The following is a 20,538-nucleotide window of genomic DNA, read 5'->3' as shown; positions in this document are numbered from 1 at the left end:
TTTCTATTTCATCAGTTGTTATTGGCCTATTCAGGTTTTCTGATTCTTCCTGATTCAGTTTTGGAAGATTGTATATTTTTAGGAATTTATCCATTTCATCCACATTGTCCAGCTTGTTGTTCATAGTATTTTCTTACAATCCTTTGTATTCTCTGGTGTCAGTTGTTACTTCACTGCTTTCATTTCTGATATTATTTGGGTCCTCTCTCTTTGTTTCTTGATGAGTAAGGCTAATAGTTCATCAATCTTATTTATCTTTTCAAAGGACCACTCTTGGTTTCATTTATTTTATTTTTTATATATATTTTATTGATTTTTTACAGAGAGGAAGGGAGAGGGATAGTTAGAAACATCGATGAGAGAGAAACATCGATCAGCTGCCTCCTGCACACTCCCCACTGGGGATGTGCCCGCAACCAAGGTACGTGCCCTTGACCAGAATCGAACCTGGGACCCTTGAGTCCGCAGGCTGACGCTCTATCCACTGAGCAAAACCAGCCAGAGCTATTTTATTTAATTTTTTAGTCTCTATGTCATTTATTTCTGCTCTAAACTTTACTTCCTTCCCTCTACTTAATCTGTTTTTTTCATTGTTATTCTCTAATTCTTTAAGTTGTAGGGTTAGTTTATTAATAATTTTTCTTGTTTTTTGAAGTAGGCTGGTAGTGCTATGAACTTCCCTCTCAGGACTGCTTTTGCTGTGTCCCAGAAATTTGGGGTTGTTGTGTATTCATCTTCATTTATTTCCAGGAAGTTTTTTTTATTTCTTTCTTGATCTCATTGGTAACCCATTCATTGTTTAATAACATGCTACTTAGCTTCCGTGTGTTTGAATGTTATTCGGTGTTTTTACTGTAGTTGATTTCTAATTTCATTCCACTGTGATCTGAGAAGATGCTTTATATGATTCAATCTTCTTGAACGTGTAGAGACTTGTTTTGTGTTCTAACATGTGGCCTATCTTTGAAATGACACATGTGCACTTGAGAAGAATGTATATTCTGCAGCTTTGGTATGAAATGTTCTATAAATGTCAATCAAATCATTGTGATCCAGTGTGTCATTTAAAGTCAGTTTCCTTGTTAATTATTTGTCTGGAATATCTATCCAGTAGAGTCAGCGGTTGTTACAGTCCCCTACTATGACTGTATTGCTGTCCATCTCTCCCTTACAGTCCTCTAGAAGTTTTTTTAAATATATCTAGGTGTCCCTATATTGAGTGTATACATGTTTACCATGGTTATATCTTCTTGTTGGATCAATTTCTTTAGTATTATGTAGTGACCTTTATTTTCTCTTATGCTGTAGGCCTGTTTATTTGAGGAACTTTAGAATTACACTATAAATTGCATCCCCCAACACACATATATAAATGCTCATGCATATACAAAAGGAGAATTCTTAGCATTCTAACTGGAATTATTTTCTACCTAAAAGTTAAATTGAAAAAATTTAATATCTTTATAATATTTGTTCTTTTCAGCCATGAATATGGTAATATTTCCATTTAGTCAACTAGAGATAGTTTTTAAACCATGAGAATGAAGATAAGTTTCATAACAGCCATGTTGATAAGTTATAGCAATTTGAGTCCATTTATTATTTTTAGATATTTATAGTGTTCACACCATTTTAAATGAAAGGATAAAGTGAAATGAAATTACAAACATTTAAAAGTCTTAAAAGCAAATCAACCAACAACAAGTACTGGCGAGGATGTGAAGAAAAGTGCACTGCTTGCTAGTGGGAATGCAGAGTGGTGCAGCCACTGTGAAAAACAGTATGTAGTTACCTCAAAAAAGTAAAAATGGAACTTCCATTTGACCCAGTGATCCCACTTCTGGGTATTTACCCAAAGAAACCCAAAACTCTAATTCAAAGGAATATATGCACCCTTATGGTCTTTGCAGTGTTATTTACAATATCCAAGATTTGGAAGCTGCCCAGGTGCCCATCAGTAGATGATTGGATAAAAAAGCTATGATACATTTACAGAATGGAATACTAATTGGCTGTAAAAGAAAGAAGGCAATCTTACCCTTTGTGACAGCATGGATGGATATGGAAAGTATTATACAAAGTGAAATAAGCCAATCAGAGAAAGACAGGTACCATATGATTTCACTCTTATGTGGAATCTAATGAATAAAATAAACTAACAAACAAAAATTTTTAAAAGTCTTAAAAGCAAATGAGCCTGATACAGAAGATAGAAAGGAAAAGCAAAACATAAAACCAAAGCTGAATATTAAAGTAGCAATTCAACAGAACAAACAAGAACTTCAATCAAGGACCCCACATATCCCCCATTTGTGGAAGGAGAATAGTGGAGCTGAGCACTTCTCTTTATTATTCATCTGCCAGATATTCTCCCACCAACTATAATCAAGTTACTGCTCTGCTCAAAAATATTCAATGGTTTCCCACTGCTTACAATTTAAAATCCAAACTCTTTAATCTGACATTCAAGGCTCTGGCTGCAATCCAAACTTTTAGTGTTCACATCCACTTCTCACCTATCAGAAAATGCCCAGAAATACTTTATACTTTCCCATCTCTATACCTCTTCCTAATACTCAGCCCCTGCTCCAGTCTCCTGACAAAATTCTATCCTTTCTTCAAAGACTAACTCAAAAACCACCTTCTGCGTGAACCCTCACATGACATGTGCAGCGTGTAGTCTTTTCTCCCTTAGAAATCTTAACACTCACTACTGTGTACACTGTGCCATATCGTGGTTATTTGTGCACATATCTCCTTAACTTCCTTAAGGCTTCCTGAGGGCCTACTCCATGCCTTGTACTATTTTATATCTTGCATTGCCCTGTACAAGTAATCAATAAATATATGTTGAAAAATGTTACTGAAAAGCAGTAAAGATTTGGCAAGTAATGGCAATTATAAAATAGAAATGCATTTATGATGCATTTCAAAGAACATTAAACACTATGACTTGCTGACGACAAGTGATCTATATATAAGGTGTCTCTGCATGGGGAAACTGCCTTCATCTTTCCAAACACTTATTAAAGCACCCTTGTGAAAAGGCTATTCAGCTTCACACATTTGGTTTGAATCAGAACTGTGGGAACAGATCATACTTTACTAAGCTTTGAAAAACTTGAAATCCTGTTTTATATCAGGACAATAAAAACATAGCCATGGTCATTATTTCATTCACCTTCTTCATGTTCCCTCCAAGGGCAGGGTACGGAGGCTTGTTGACACGGCTCCAGTTGACTGGCACGCGGATCATTTCATAGAGCTGGAAGATCACTAGAGCATCTGCAAGATCACTAAAGTAGGAGGAAAAGAAGATGAAGGAGGAGGAAATGCTGGTACTACATAGTTTTATTAAGCACACTGGAGATGGGCTTATGTCTTTAAAAATACAACAGGCTCAATTAACACTTAAAGAACAACAGGTTACACCATTTGACCCAGAACTTCTAATCTAGAAATCTGTCCAAAATTTCTTAATGAATGTTTACAAACATAATGTGTACAAGGACATTTATTGCCATAGCATTTATACATTTGGAAACAACTTAAATACCAGCTAGTAGAGGGCTGCTGAATAAACTATTCATACCATGGACTCCTGGGCTACCATAAAACATAATAAGGTAGATTTCTATGTACTCACTTTATAAGACATATTACATTAAAAAAGGAAGTGGCAGAACACTGCATATTTTATTAGTTATTAAATTTATTTTTAAAAGTAAGAGTATTTAAATACCTATATGTGCTTTTGGCTGTTAGAAGTTATTATCTCTGGGCAGGAAAGAAAGAATATGGAAAGGATAAGGGACAGATTGTCATGTTTTGTTTTATTCTACATATTTCTTGAAACTTGTACAATGGGAATGGAGTCCATATATTGCTTATGTATTATGATTTTTAAAACTTTTAAAAATAATTACAGAAAAATCACAATAGCTACTTGGTAGGAAGTTGTTCATCTATATATATAAAAGTCTAAGTGACTGGACTCACTGACCGGCCGGTAGCTATGACACACACTGACCACCAGGGGGCAGACACTCAACACAGGAGCAGAAACCACAGGTGTGGAAATATGGAACAGACTGAAGAATCTCAGAGGGAAGGGGGGAGAAGGGAGGGTGGGAAGAGATTAACCAAAGATCTTATATGCATACTAGAGGCCTGATGCACACATTCGTGCACTGGTGGGGTCCCTTGGCCTGGTCTGAGCCCTCTCGCAATCCAGGACCCCTTGGGGGATGTCAGACTGCCAGTTTCAGGGTCTTATCCTGACCCCCGCAGGCCAGGCCGAGGGACCCCACCAGTGCACGAATCCATGCACTGGGCCTCTAGTGTTAAATAATAAGGGTTAAGAGGAAGGAATTTGCCCTAGGCAGTGTTACTCAGTTGGTTGGAGCATTGTCCCATACACCAAAAGGTGGCAAATTCAATTCCTGGTCAGGGCACAAGCAGGAAGCAGCTGATTGATGTTTCTCTCTCACATCCATATTTCTCTCTCCTTCCCTCTCTCTAAAATAAATGAAAAAGCATGTCCTCAGGTGAGAATTTAAAAAAAAAAGAGGAAGAAATTTATGAGCAAGTAGGAGTTACTGAAGAATAGTACTACTTTGGATTCAGAAAAAAATATTCTCCTGAGATGCTCAAAGTATGTCCATCAAGTCTGTTTTCTTTTTTTTTTTTTAATATACTTTATTGATTTTCTACAGAGAGGAAGGTAGAGGAATAGAGAGTTAGAAACATCGATGAGTGAGAAACATCGATCAGCTGCCTCCTGCACACCCCCTACTGGGGATGTGCCCGCAACCAAGGCACATGCCCTTGACCGGAATCAAACCTGGGACCCTTCAGTCTGCAGGCTGATGCTCTATTCACTGAGCCAAACCGGTTAGGGCCATCAAGTCTGTATGCTAAGGACACAAAGAAACAGCAGTTGATCTTAAACTTGCTAGGTCTGTGATGTGTAATGTGGCTTTTCTCTCTCAATAGCTGTTCACTGAGCTATGGAAAGGATAAGGGACAGATTGTCATGTTTTGTTTTATTCTACATATTTCTTGAAACTTGTACAATGGGAATGGAGTCCATATATTGCTTATGTATTATGATTTTTAAAACTTTTAAAAATAATTACAGAAAAATCACAATAGCTACTCGGTAGGCAGTTGTTCTTTAGCTAAGATTCATATTAAAGTTACTTTGCATCTGTGAGCACACATGCGATACCAGTAAAGGGGGCTTGCCCCTGTGTTGAGCAATGGAAGGAGTCTATTATGAAGGTAATTAAGCACTGACGAGGTCATCTATAAGCACATGGAGATTTTTGTAATAAAAAATCATTAAAGTTATTTGTATAACTTCTGGAATCTCATCTATTTCATGACTTTTTCCTTTTAACTTTAAATGAAGTCATTCTTATTTCTATGTAGTATGGTATTATTATTATTATTATTATTATTATTATTTATGTTTTTGCAAATAGAGAAACTGAAACCTGAGGCATGTGGCCCACAGGCCGCAAGTTTGACATGCTGGTGTACACCCTTGGTCTCTCTCCAATAACTCACTTTAAAAACTTGGCACTGTCTGGGAAAAATTATTTGGTTTGGTAAATAATTTTAAGTGCTGTTTTATTACCATTGCTGTCAACTAGTTGAGCAGCCTTTATATATATAAAAAATCTGTTACACAAACACACAAAGCTCTCCTTTATAGCAGGAAGCAGTCTTTATCTTCAAGGGAGGTGATGCATGCATTCTGGGAACAAAGGGGCATGGATGGTGTGGCTTACTGGGGTAGCTGCTTGCCAGCAGAGTGTTTGTGTGTGTATCTGTGTGTATATGTATGTGAATGTGTGCATGTATGTGTGTATATGGGTGTGCACTGTGCCCATGATGGTGTGGGTTTTTCCCACTTTAATGTCACTGCTGAGAACACATCTGTATGGGTAGTTGCTACTACCCGCTGTCAAGCTAGAAGTTTAGTGGTGTTTGGTATAATTTCTGGGCACAAATTTATCAGCACAGTGGGTGTTGGGGTTAGCTTTTCAGCAGGTGCTCCACTGCACTAAGGAAAGATGTAGTTTTGTCCAAGAAGAACTACTGCACTGTCAGCAGCAGATCAAAGGGATGTTCATTCCAAGCCACTCCAGACCAGAAATTGTAGTGGGGACAGTCTATAGGAGACCAGAGGGAGAGAGACCATAGAGCAGTGATGGCGAACCTATGACACGCGTGTCTGAGGTGACACGCGAACTCATTTTTTTGGTTGATCTTTCTTTGTTAAATGGCATTTAAATATATAAAATAAATATCAAAAATATACATCTTTGTTTTACTATGGCAAATATCAGTCAGAGGTGACACGCGAACTCATTTTTTTGGTTGATTTTTCTTTGTTAAATGGCATTTAAATATATAAAATAAATATCAAAAATATACATCTTTGTTTTACTATGGTTGCAAATATCAAAAAATTTCTATATGTGACACGGCACCAGAGTTAAGTTAGGTTTTTTCAAAATGCTGACACACCGAGCTCAAAAGGTTGGCCATCACTGCCATAGAGAATCACCTTGGCACACTTGAGTCATTGGCTAGGTGCAGCCACTTGTCATGCCGGTGTTCGTCCAAGTTGGGTACCTTCTGTGTGTCGTCACCATAAAAGGTAGAGCATGTGACATGAATGCATTGTGGGTGGGAAGCTTGTTGTTACTGATCATCCCCCTGGCAGAGGAGTGAGTAGACCTCACAGGTTGGCATAAAGACAAACCCCAGGGAGGGTCTTGAAAGGAAAGTAACTGTTTACTGCTCCCATCTTTTCTCCCTGTTACCTCCAGCTTCTGGCTGTGTGGCACTCCCCCTGTGGGAGCACACTGACTGCCAGGAGGCAGCTCCTGCATTGAGTGTCTGCCCCCTGGTGGTCAGTCCATGTCATAGCGACCAGATGTTCTGCAGTTCGGTCAATTTGCATATTAGGGTTTTATTATATAGGATTCTGAACTGGAGATTAATGCCAAAAAGACCAAGATCACTGGCTGAGGATTTATGATGGAGTTATTTCTGCTTCTTGGTATATATTCAAAATATTATTTAAAATCTAAAACCAGTAGTGCCTTATTATGGCAATGACTTTGATGTGATAGACTCACATTTGATAAACTCTTTTTTTTAATTTTGTTTTATTGCTTAAAGTATTACAAAGAGTATTACATATGTCTCCTTTTTTTTCCCCTTGACCTTCCCCCTGCCTCCCCTACCCCACAGTGTCTTGTGTGTATGTAAATTCAGCTAAATGATAAGAGATATGCCATTTAGGGCAGAACTCCTATATAGTAGCAGGGCAGTGAAGGTCTCAAATAGTGGAAGGGAGGAGCAGCTAGATCTTTATGGACATTGGAAGGAATGTCTATAATATATAATTAAGAGAAAGAATAATAGGTCTAGCCCTGGGCAGTGAGGTCAACGGTTAGAGCACTGGCCCACTGAAGATCTCTGGTTCAATTCCCAGTCAAGGGCATGAATCTGGGTTGCAGGTTTGATTCCCAGCCCCAGTCAGGGTGTGTGTGGGAGGCAACCAACTGATGTGTTTCTCTCATATCGATGTTTCTTCCACATCGATGTTTCTCCCCCCCCTCTTTTTTCCTCCCCCTCCCTCTCTTCCACTCTTCCTTCCACTCTCTCTAAAAATCAATGGGAAAAATATCCTGTGATGATCCTAATTTTTTTTTAATTGAGCATATACATATTTGTATATGAATTTTTTTTTAAAGTTTGGAGGGATGAATACCAAACTCTATGCAACCTTGGTAGGTAAGACAAGACTTTTATTTTTAATTTTAGTAACTTAAGGTATGATATTTTATTTGTTTTTACAATGAGCATGTATTTCTATTTTAATTAAAAAGTAAATATAAAGCCCTAGCTGGTTTGGCTCAGTGTATAGAGCAGCCGTGGGCAAACTACGGCCCGCGGGGCGGGGCCGGCCCCCTTGAAAAGAATAAAAATAAAAAAAAAAAAAAAGACCGAACCCTTTTATGTAATGATGTTTACTTTGAATTTATATTAGTTCACACAAACACTCCATCCATGCTTTTGTTCCGGCCCTCCAGTCCAGTTTAAGAACCCATTGTGGCCCTCGAGTCAAAAAGTTTGCCCACCCCTGGTATAGAGCATTGGCCTACGGACCAAAGGGTCTTGGGTTCAATTCCCATCAAGGGCACGTACATTGCTTGCAGGCTTCTCCCCAGCCCAGGCCCTGGTCAGGGCATGCATAGGAGGCAACTAATCAATGTGTTTTTCTCATACCGATGTTTCTCTCTGTCTTTCCTTCTCTCTAAAAAATCAATGGAAAAATATCCTCAGGTGAGGATTAACAACAACAACAAAATTATAACTAATATTATATTATCTTTTAAAAAATACTATACTTTTCTTTTAAAATCCATTTCATTGCCAATTCCCAGCATTCTGAAACTCTACATGTTGGCTAAAATTCTTGTGATTTTTATAAATGTTCTCATGTAAACATACCTAGAGCTTGAAACTAGAAAAGTTGGACCCTCGCCATAAAGCTGAAACACAGTAAAATGTTTACCTGTACAAATGATTAATGTAAGGGTTGACCCCCAAGGAATTCATCCAGTTTCGAAATGTCCTTTCTTCCTTGCTCTCTCCTAGAGTAGACACAAGTTCATACTGATGATTCAGGACAAAAGGAATCAAGAACCACATTTTAAACCCTTCAGGCAGATATAAACTGGCCATACATACTTTGCCATGGTTCCTATGACACTACAAAAATTTTAGGCAAAAAAATCTCTTATTGCCAAAGTCCCTTTTTTCCCCTCTGTCTAGACAGCCTCTATTTGCTCTAAATTTTTCCATCTAGTATTTTTTATTGATGTCTGTGAACTACTGAGCCATGGGTTTCTCTGTCCAGAAAAGTAATAAATAAACTACAGATGTGTGGTGATATCCATAGTTAGAATTACATGCAACATGATTGGCTAAAATTAAGAAAAGAAAATCTTTTAGCAGCCAGGGTAATATCAGCACATTAAACAGAAACAAAAAGTTGTACTGTTTCCAAAGCTGTATTACTAAATTTGTACAAATAGGGTTTTACACAGAAAAGTTGCTGGGCACACAAACCTACATTGTAATTACACCAGATAGCAATGAAGGAGATGTGATTACAGGTCATATAAAAACAAGCAATGAGGGGGATGTAACTGCTTTACAGGCTTCTTGAGTTTAGATTGTTCCTATTGAAAATACATAAGGGACACAGCCCCACACAGAGTGCTAAGAGAAAGACACATTTCATCATAGTAAGTCCCTAGACCTCAAAGACCATCTTGAGAAGAAACTCCTGCAGGCATTATTATTTAACCTGTGATTACCTAAATTGCCTGAACATTCCCTTCACAGCAGTGTTTATATCATTTACTAGAGGCCCGATGCACGAAATTCCTGCAAGAGTAGGCCTTCCTTCCCCCGGCTGCTGGCACTGGCTTCCCTCTGGCACCAGGGACCTGGGCTTCCCTCCCGCCACCAGCAGCCGGGACCCAGGCTTCCCTTGCAGAGGGAGGCCCCTCCCGCCCGCCACAGCCCGCCTGTTGGTGGCCTGGGCCTCCCTCTTTGGGACTATCGTGGAGCCCCCCAATCGATCACCCTGCCGGCTGGTAGCCTGGGCCTCCCTCTGCAAGGCGATCATGGGGCGATGGCCGGGCCCCCTGACCAATCGCATTGCACTTGCCTTGGCTGGCCTGGCGCAAGTGGGTGTCATAGTGTGGTTGCTTGGTCTAATTAGCAAATTATGCTTTTATTATTATAGATAAGGAAAACGTGGGATATCCTGTGACACAAAGGGAGCAGAGAGAGAAGTGTGCCCTCCTGGTCATTTTTGCCTTTTAGTCATCACCTTAATGACAATGGTCCTCAGTGACTAGAAAATTTTTGTTTGTCTTTCAGCAAAGTTAGGGAGACAATGGAATAGACTAGCCCAGTGGTCGGCAAACCCATTAGTCAACAGAGCCAAATATCAACAGTACAATGACTGAAATTTCTTTTGAGAGCCAAATTTTTTAAACTTAAACTACATAGGTAGGTACATTGTTATTAACTTAATTAGGGTACTTCTAAGGCTTAGGAAGAGCCACACTCAAGGGGCCAAAGAGCCGCATGTGGCTCGCGAGCTGCAGTTTGTCAACCACGGGACTAGCCTATATCTCACTACCAGACTCCTGAAAAATGAAACATTTATAGTACGCCTTGCATCACTTCTATACCAGAGGCAAGTTCAAGCCACTCTCTAGACTTTGTCTCATGTGAGGTTCCCAGGACAATTTGGCCTATAAATCTACAACCATCTGAACGAGCTCCAGGAGCCCATTTCTATAGAGCCAGCCGCACAGTCATCTTCAGACTAAGTCACACAGACAATAAAAACCTGCATACCCAGAGGAGAAACCAAAACCTTGTAAAATCTAAAGCATTCTGTTTTTGGGGGGCAACTGTTCAGAAAATAATCTTCCCACTGTACTTTCATGTGGTTTTCAATGCCATTACCTAAAAGCTTTCCCAGAGACTGTTTGAATTCTTGTTCTGTTAAATTATATAACCATATTATTTGTTGTCTAAATTTTGCCCCCTCTTGCCCTAACTGGTTTGGCTCAGTGGATAGAGCGTCAGCCTGCGGACTCAAGGGTCCCAGGTTCAATTCCGGTCAAGGGCATGTACCTTGGTTACGGGCACATCCCCAGTAGGGAGTGTGCAGGAGGCAGCTGATCGATGTTTCTAACTCTCTATCCCTCTCCCTTCCTCTTTGTAAAAAATCAATAAAAAATATATTTTAAAAAAAATTTTGCCCCCTCTTGTATGCATAAAAGGTGGCTGATTATTCTGTTGTATCTGCCACTACAACTTTATAATAACCTATATGAGAACCTTTTAAAAAAGAATCAAGTTAACCTAAAAATGTCTAGAAACTATGATTACCTTATTTTATAGGGGTTATTAAACAGGTGCAAATTAAATATCGGGATTTTTCCCAAAGTAACATAAATACAAACATATAATCAATAGCTTGATGCATGTGACTTGGGTTTACCTTTTAGTTTTTTCTCTATTACAATCTGTTTTTATCTACATATAAATATTTTTTTAGTAATTAGAGAATTTTTACACTATTTCCACCTCTGAAAATCCAAGTTATGTTTTAAAATAACAAACATTAGTAGTGTAACAATTGTTTAATTTTTAATTATAATAATATCTAAATTCTGCTGAACCTGATAATTTAGTGTATTCTATTTAAAAAGTCACTAAGCTTGTATCTTGACTGAAAGTGTAAGTTTCAGAGGTTCACATTTCTTCCTATTATTCTCAACTAATTATATCATTATTAATTTTTGATACCTGGAAAGTAAAATAGATTTTTAAGAGAGCACTTATTTATCTAATACCATTTCAAGTTGTCTTGGTAAATAAATGCTCAAAGCCAGCAGTACTATGCATTTGTGCAAGAGCCATAGTAAAGCATTACAAAAACATATGTATTCCAGATTGTAGATGACTAAAGCAATCTCAGAAGTAAAATCTTAATTGCTGATAGAAAAGATACAAAAAACTATAAAACATTCTTTTCATTTTCATAGTCAAACTAACATCTGCAATTGAAGTTTCATGAAAACTAACAAATATATTAAAAATAGGCTAGTAAGAGGAAATAAAAGGAATTGACATATTTAACACTCACAAATGTGGTAAGTGCTGTATAAGTGGTTTCTTCCTCTCTCTACCTGACCATTATTGAGCACATACTGTTTGCTAAATTCTTTCATGAAAGGTAATTTTTAATTCACTCTGTGATTCTTCACAATAAGTATTACTGGTCTTGTTTTATATGTGAGAAAACTAAGGCTCACAGAGATCACTCAGATGTTTAATGGTGGAACCATGATTGAACAAAGTATAATTCCGTGGCCTAGGTATTTTCTATCACCACAAATGAGTTCTGACATGGTCTCTCTATACACAGCCTATGTATTTGGCTCAATTTAATATGAAGGTTTAATATTTAGTTGGCCTTTTAATTTTCTTTATTCTATATAGATAAAATTCTTTGCCAATGAGGACATGCTAATATATGAATATGGGATGTGATAAGGTCAAGCTTCAAACTTCATAAGGATCTATAAACACAAATTTACAGAGAAAAAATTCCAATGTCAGTAAAGTCAAATACATTTTGGCAGATGTACATACATATGTTCTAAATAAAGATGATTGATAAATATTTCCCATGGTATCTTCTTATATAGTAAACTAGAGGCCTGGTGCATGAAATTTGTGCACTCGGTGGGGGGGGGGCTCCCTCAGCCAGGCCTGCACCCTCTTGCAGTCCAGGAGCCCTTGATGGATGTCTGACTGATGGCTTAGGCCCGCGGGAGCTGTCAGTTGGACATGCTTAGCGCTGCGACAGAGGCAGGAGAGACATGCAGCGGTGAGCCAGGCTTCTGGCTAAGCGGCACTCCCCCTGTGGGAGTGCACTGACCACCAGGGGGCAGCTCCTGCATTGAGCGTTTGCCTCCTGGTGGTCAGTGCGCATCATAGTGACCAGTTGTTCTGCTGTTCGGTCGATTTGCATATTAGCCTTTTATTATACAGGATACTATGGAAATATTTAGCAATCTGATCCACACTGAAAAATTCCAAAAGCATGCTGAACACTAGCAAAAGAATTCAAACGTTACAAATAGGAGAACAAGCAAGTTGGACAAGATATCTAGCAAGAATTTGGTGACTATAAAAAGCAGATCATTTTTAATATGCCACTCTAAACAATGCCTTCTAATGTAAGACACAAAGGAATTTTGAAATTTTCCAGACTCATAAAAACTTAGCAGTCTTCCTTTTTATTTAATTTTTTAAAATTCTAATTTCTGATTATATATTTCTCTGTTGAAGTCTATACTTAATCTCTCTTCCCTCTTAGTGATGTAAGTGGAGGAGGCAGTCATTTTATTTCACTGGGCCTCAGGAAGAGTGAATTGAATTAATCATATTCTTCAAAGAACATACTTGTTAACTCTGAAACTTCTCCCACTAACTAAAACAACTGTAATTATAAAGTGACAAAGACATCAGAACTCTGGCTGTGGCAGTCAGAGAAAAAGATCATGAAACTGATTTCTTATGCTGTCTCAAGAAGGGAGAAGGAAGTAACATGGGTGATGTGAGTGAATGAACACTGAATCGTCAAATTCTCTCCACCAAGAATCCCTACTTGAGCACTACCTTCTCCAAAACAGGGTAACTAGTGGGAATATTTTAGGATTGGCCCTTACTTCAGACAACTGCCACTACTTTTTTACTTTTAGTTGGTACTAAAGTGGGTTTTGGTATGCATGAGTGAGAGGGTGAAAATGGGAGAAGAAAAGAAGAGAGGCTGGGAAACAGAAGATGAGAAAGAACTAGATATTGAGAATGTATTTGTCATTATGACGATTCATATATTATAAGCTTCAATGACATTCAGTAAATGAAACACAGTTAAATAATACAAAATAATGTTACAGAACCTAAATAGATCTTTTCAAAAATTACTTGTGATAAAAGATGTTTGTTTATTTACAGGAGAGAGATAAAGGCTTTGCATCAAATCATGAAATCCAATTGTCAATATTGATTTCTAATGTGCTTACAACTACACTCCCATCATTACAGAGGGCAAATTAGGTGAAGAATTTACATAACCAACCCTTGCTCTGCTATTCAAATTAAGCTTCATTTGTGTTCCTTGCTTATTATCATTCATTCTTTAGGCATATTAAGACTGAAAAAAAACACAGCATGAACAATGCAAAAAATAAATATCAACCCAGATAGAAAGAATAAATTGTATTAATAAAAAGAACATTCAGAATGAATATAGAGAATATAGGAAAGTACTAAATACAGTACCTACATTAGGAGGGGTCAAATCTGCATTTCATGAAGCAAAACAGGAAAGTAATATAAATTATGAGACAGATAACAATAGCCCACACACAAGACAAGTAATGAATATTATAAATTTTTTCATGTGCAGTAAAAACATTAAAAAGAGAACAAAACTGGAATCAAACTGTAGCTTTCAAAGGAGAAAACAAGCTACAAATAATTATTTTTTCCAATAGATAATTCAATGTCCATATTCGTGGTGGAGTTATGTTATGTGGTCATTTAAGAAAATATTTTTAATATATGATAGTTTTCACTAACATCTTATAGAGAAATGACAGACAAGTAAGAATTACCCCACACCTTTTAACCAAAACCAATAACCACTTTCTTTAATTTTAACTTTTTAATGGATACACATGCCTACATACAGTAAACTATGCCTCCCACCACCCTCTCCTACCTCTGAGAGTGAAGTAGGTCAATATCACAGGAAGATACATACTGTGAATCAATTAAAGGCAGAAAGAACATACCTTCCAATAAATTCATATCGATGTCATTATTATCAGGCTTGTGTAGGCATGGGTATGTGTTAAACAGATTAGCTACAAAAGCTAAATTAAGTTTAGGATTGCCTGAAACCACATCTGCAGGAGTAACAAACTGTCTGCAGCCCAGTTTATCTGCTTCTTGAAGCATGAATCCAGCACGCTTCAGGTCATTTTTCTCCTAAACAATAAAATAAAATAAAAATGGTCAAGATTAAAATTTTAATTGGCATAACCTTTTATTGTTATACATATTTATAAGCAATTACTTTTATATATATATGCCTAAGCAACCATCCAACCATTTGACTGCCCGACTGGTAGCTATGACACGCAATGACCACCAGGGGACAGACGCTCAACCCAGGAGCTTCTGATCTTCGGTTACTTGGCAGCTGCGGTTCTCAGGTGACGCACCTGGAACCAGAACGGAGCGAGCCCGATTCCAGGGTGCATCACCTGAGAACCACCCTCTCGCAATCTGGGACCCCTCAGGGGATGTTGGAGAGCTGGTTTCAGCCCGATCCCTGCAGGCCAGGGTGAGGGACCCCACCAGTGCATGAATCCATGCACTGGGCCTCTAGTTGTAAATAAAGCTGCTACGAACATAGGGGTCATATAATCTTTTCAACTGGTGTTTTGAGATTCTTAGGATAAATACCCAGAAGTGGGACTGCTGGGTCAAAAGGCAGTTCCATTTTTAATTTTTTGAAGAAACTCCATACTGTTTTCCACAGTAGTTGTACTAGTCTGCTTTCCCAACAGCAGCGAAGTAGGGTTCCCTTTTCTCCACGTCCTCACCAACCACTTGCTGTTTGTTGATTTGTTGATGATAATCAATCTGGCAGGTGTGAGGTGATACCTCATTTTGGTTTTAATTTGTGTTTCTCTAATGACCTTGAACATTTTTTCATGTCTATTGGCCATCTGTATGTCCACTCTAGAGAAGTGTCTATTCAGGTCCATTGCCCATTTTTAAAAATATATATTTTTATTGATTTCAGAGAGGAAGGGAGTGGGAGAGAGAGAGAAACATCAATGATGAGAGAAAATCATTGAATGTCTGCCTCCTGCACACCCCCTACTGGGGATCGAGCCTGCAACCCGGGTATGTGCCCTTAATCAGAATCGAACCCAGGATCCTTCAGTCTGCAAGTCGATGCTCTCTCCACTGAGCCAAACTGGCTAGGGCCCATTGCCCATTTTTTAATAGGATTGTTTGTCTTCCTTGTGTTGAGTTGTATAGATTCGTTTTATATTTTGGAGATTAACCCCTTATCTAATGAATCATTGGTGAATATGTTCTCCCACACAGTGGCTCTCTTTTCATTTTGTTGATGGTTTCCTTTATTGTGAAGAAAACTTTTAGTCTGATGCCAACCCATTTGTTTATTTTTTTCCTGTGTTTCCCTTTCCCTTGGAGACATGTCGAAGTGTCTTTATATTTTAGAAATACACATTGAAATATTTATCAATGAAGAGATATGACATCTACCCTGGCTGGTTTTCTCAGTGGTTAGAGTGTCAGCCCAAGGACCAAAGGGTCACAGGTTTGATTCCCAGTCAAGGGGACATACCTTAATTGCAGGTTCAATACCTGACCCGGGAGGACACATGCGAGAGGCAACCAATGTGTCTCTCTCACATCAGTGTCTCCCTCACTTCCCTGCCTTCCCCTCTCTAAAAAAATCAATGGGAGGATTAACATATAAATAAACAATCAGGGGAGGATTAACATATAAATAAATAATAAATAAATAAATAAATAAATAAAAGACATGATGTCTAGGATTTGCTTCAAAATAATATGGGAGAGGAAGGAAATAGGCAGGTGGTAAAAGTGACAAAAGATTGCCCATGAGCTGATATTTGTTGAACTTTGGGGATGGACACAGGATAGATAGTTCAGTACACTAAGTCTGTTCACTTATGAATATGTTTGAAATTTTACATGCTTTTCTAAGTTCCTAATATTTTGACTCAGACTAATTTGCTAATTTGCATCCTACATAATAAAAGCGTAGTATGCAAATTGTCCCCTCGACTGGAAGTTCTTCTAGGAGTTTGACCAGAGGGTGGGGCCAGTCGGGGGAAGGGAGGGAGGCCCCAGCCAGCCACTGCCAACTGCTAGGGACCCTACCAGTGCACAAAGTTTGTGCACTGGGCCTCTAATAGTTTTACAATACTAAGTTTCTTAGATGTGTCATTATAATAATGTTTAATATAATGAAGTAATGACTTATATTGCCTTTAAAAATAAATATTGTGGATATTATACTTTAAGTACTTAATAGATTTTCATACAAACTATAGTCTGACCTAATTTTAATGTTTAGCTAGAACCATCCCTGGTATTTACAACTTATGCTAAAAGAATGGGCTTCCTAGGAATTGTGTTAGATGGATCAGGGCCTGTATTAGCCCTTCCTATACCACAAATATTAGGAACTGTCATTTTTTATTTTGTGTATTTCCAAATATAAGTTGGAAGAACTGATAATCAATTAATTGCTTAGCGATCTCATAATGGCTTGTTGCTACCTTTCCTAGTGCACAGTGATAGTCACAAAAACACTCTGTGAGTTCCAGTTGTGTTGCACCAAGGAAAGTAGATGTAGGATTGATTCCACACATACTCAAGGTTGGAATTCTGCAATTCCTTTTCTTTATGACAACCAGATGACTTAGCATGTAGATTTGGAGCTTATGGCATGAAAAACTTCTGAAGATCAAGCTTTAATGTAGGGCTGAGGACTCCACAGGGAATGTTGCCTATTGAGAACTGTATTCTAAATTTGACTATCCTCACTCATCAAATTCAGGGACTTGGGGTGAGGAAAATGGGGAGTTATTATTGGGTACAGATTTCACTATGGGGTGATGAAAAAGTTGTAGATATGATTAGTGTTGATGGTTGCACACAATGGGAACAGACTTAATATCACTGAATTGTACACTTAAAATCACTTAAAATGGTAAATTTTATCTTAAGCTTATTTAACCAAAATTTTAAAAATTAAAAACTACTCACATTAAATCCAGAAAGATCAATGGCAATGGCAGGTCCATCATCCCTGTCACCTTTAGGTGCAATCTGATTAAGCAGATGAAAATAGGCTCTTGAATCCTTCAAGGAAAGAAATGAAATTTTTAAAATGAATAAAATCATCATTGGATTTAGGGGGAAAGTGCTCAAACTGAAAAAATTGTCCTCATCTTGAGGAATGGAATAATAACTATTAACTTTACTTATTATTTATATGTTCCTCAATCACTGCTATTTTTCACTTCAGAGCTTCCAGCAACAATGTTCCCTACACTGGAATACCCTTCCCCACCTTTTTCATTTGTTTACACCACCAAGCATCAGCATCAGTTAAGATCAGGGTTAAGTATTACCTTTTGGAAGCCTTCCCTAGATTCTCTTAGAATTTGACCACATTGTAATAAATTATCCAATGAAGTCATATCCAAAGATGGTTATCATAATTCTTCCCTGTGAATACATATAGCTCCTCCCATTAAAAGGCAGAGTCTATTTGCACTCCTTTTTTACTTAGTCTGTACTTGTGACTTGCTTTGACCAATAGAATGCAGTTAAAGTGGTGTGCTGGGGCTCCAAGCACAGCCTGAAGAACTTCTGCATGGGTCCTCTTGAACTCAGCTTCCACATAACAAGTCCAAAGACTGACAGCCAAGCTAGCTAGGTGAATAGGCCTCTCGGAAAAGCAATGATTCACTAGACATGTGATTGATGCCCTTGCCCCAATTTGGGCCAGCCCAACTCAGCTGAATGTAGTTAGTGATCCCAACCAGAACCATCTGAAGCAGAATCACCCAACCAAGCTGCAATAACCCACAGAATCCTGAGAAACAACAGGTTGTTATTTAAGTTATTAAATTTTGAGTGTTTGTTATACAGCAGTATCTAGATCACGGAAATATCCATCTACTAGATGTTTCTCTCCCTGTGTAATTGAGTAAGCTTCAAGAGTTAGGTCTTTGCAACACCCCCTGCCTGGCATCATGTTCCACAGGAGGGATTTAATAAGTACCTGATTAACTGAATTTTAAAAGAGAAGAGCCCCCTGCAGCCAGGAGGATGGTGGAACTCTCCTGGGGAGCCCCAGTGCTCCTCCTCCAGCTGCTGTGGATCCGCGGGGCTGCAGCCTCCAGGACAGGGGCCCAGCACCCTCTGGCCAGGCTGGCACTGTGGAGGGCTGGCTCACTGGGCAGATTCTTTGTAATCCTTTTGTAAAAACTTTGGGATTCCAGGGGGCAGTAAGTACGCCTGCTCAGAATTTTTGTCCTACACAAAGTAACCATGGCGAGCAGTGGTGGTACAGGAGTGTGGGCGCTGACCCTACAGTGCACGGATGAAGAGTGTGTGGGGAACACAGCAGGCAGCCTGAACTGGAGGGTGGGGACTGTCAGACCGCTGCTATTACACTAGCACTTCCCAGTGAGTGGTGGCCTCCCTAGCACAGAAAGGAATTCTTTGCAGCCACAGCTGACTTGGTGGTGGTAGTAGTGGGGGTGGGGTAGATTTTAAGAGTTAAAGAAGATGAGAAAGTTCCATTTCTGCTGGTTGGTAATAAATAAGATTTTAGAAGATAAAAGGCAGCTTTCTGTAGAAAAGCCTAAAACAAGAGCCCATCAGTGGAATGTTAAATACATGGAAACGCTAAAATGCGCTAATGTTGACTAAGTATTTTTTATTTAATGACAGAAATTCGAGCCAGAGAGATGGAAGACAGAAAAGAATAGAAAAAGGAAAAGGAAAAGTTTAGTCATGAGAATCAGAGAAAGATGCTACAATTTATAAGCAGAGTCCCAAACTCCTTTCTCATCTTGGCCTTACTAATAAGTGTAATGTATAAGCATTTCCATTGAAGGCTCAATTGACTGAAAATATTTTTAACATTTTGAAAACTGTTATGTGTCACTAAAAGTGTGAATTGGAACTAGACTGAAACTCAAATTCACTTAAAAAATAAATTTATGTGGCTTCACCAAGAAGCAAAGCTCAACTTATTTCACAATCTCCCACATTTATCATGGTCCTGAATTTAATGCATAAGCTTGTGTTTTGAGGGCAGTCTTCTTTAAACTGTTAAAGAGGCAAGCTGGGTGGGGAATGGGAGGAAAGACTACTTTTCAGGTTTATTAAAAAGCCTTAATTTCATATCACTTAAAAATGTATTTATTCTACTACCTTGAAAATAACAATTGTGAACATGATAGTTAAACTGTATTTTTAACCATTATTATACAAAATATTGAAGAAAACTTATTGGCATGGTTGTTGCATATAGTTAAAGTGATAGTAATTCATCTGTTAACCTGCATTAATTACCTGATGATTAACTTAGAAAATTGGTGCAAACTTGTACATGGAAAATTTGATTATGCCTTAATTTAGAAACTGAAAAATACCAAGTTACTCATTCTGGGTGTGTCCTCATTGGTGCCATCGTCCCATTGCCCTTGTGTCCTGGTGAGAGAATATATGCCTAGTATGAAGTACAACTTTTGTGTAGAATATTCTTGAGAAATAACTGTCTGCTAGCAGTCTGTCCAACTTGAAACTATGTTCTGTACTCTGGTTCCTGCAAGTAAGGTTCCAGAGCTCCTGATTGCTTTTAATTAACTACACAATAGTTTAAAATAAAAGGCCAACATATACTTGTAATATAACTTTAGACTATGAGGACTCAACACCAGTTATGTGCCAGAAGCCAATTCCAGCATGTCAGCAGGGCTGAATCATCTGGAAATGGCTGAGGGCATTTCCCCAAACCTGAAAAGGATGCATTAAATGATTGCTTGCTGCCAGACAGCTCAGGGCATTTCAATCTACTTGTTATTGCCTCCTACTGGCCAAACACCTGAAAAACCGTAGACAGTTTCACCAATCTGACAATGATTCTGTATACCTAACCCTACCCTTTGATATACACACACACACACACTAGAGGCCCGGTGCACAAAAATTTGTGCACTCGGGGGGGGGGGGGGCCCGGACCCCCCCCTGCCC

General features: G+C 38.5%; 1 protein-coding gene across 4 annotated transcripts in view; it reads right to left on the bottom strand.

Annotated features, from left to right (window-relative positions):
* Positions 1-20,538, bottom strand: part of PLS1 (plastin 1) — a 157,112-nt gene that overhangs the window by 27,728 nt on the left and 108,846 nt on the right. For 3 of the 4 annotated variants that reach the window (XM_014542171.1, XM_014542172.1, XM_014542170.1), the window contains 5 exons: positions 17,533-17,628; positions 14,487-14,682; positions 13,972-13,992; positions 8,600-8,678; positions 3,182-3,296 (listed from right to left, as the gene is read on the bottom strand). In XM_014542171.1, the coding sequence (XP_014397657.1) occupies positions 3,182-3,296; positions 8,600-8,678; positions 13,972-13,992; positions 14,487-14,682; positions 17,533-17,628 (507 nt within the window). The remainder of the gene's footprint in view (positions 1-3,181; positions 3,297-8,599; positions 8,679-13,971; positions 13,993-14,486; positions 14,683-17,532; positions 17,629-20,538) is intronic. The other variant, XM_005869300.2, reaches the window with a different exon arrangement.

Source organism: Myotis brandtii, unplaced genomic scaffold (assembly GCF_000412655.1).
Source record: "Myotis brandtii unplaced genomic scaffold, ASM41265v1 scaffold291, whole genome shotgun sequence".
Classification (NCBI taxonomy): Eukaryota; Metazoa; Chordata; class Mammalia; order Chiroptera; family Vespertilionidae; genus Myotis; species Myotis brandtii.
This window is presented reverse-complemented; position numbering and strand designations above follow the sequence as displayed.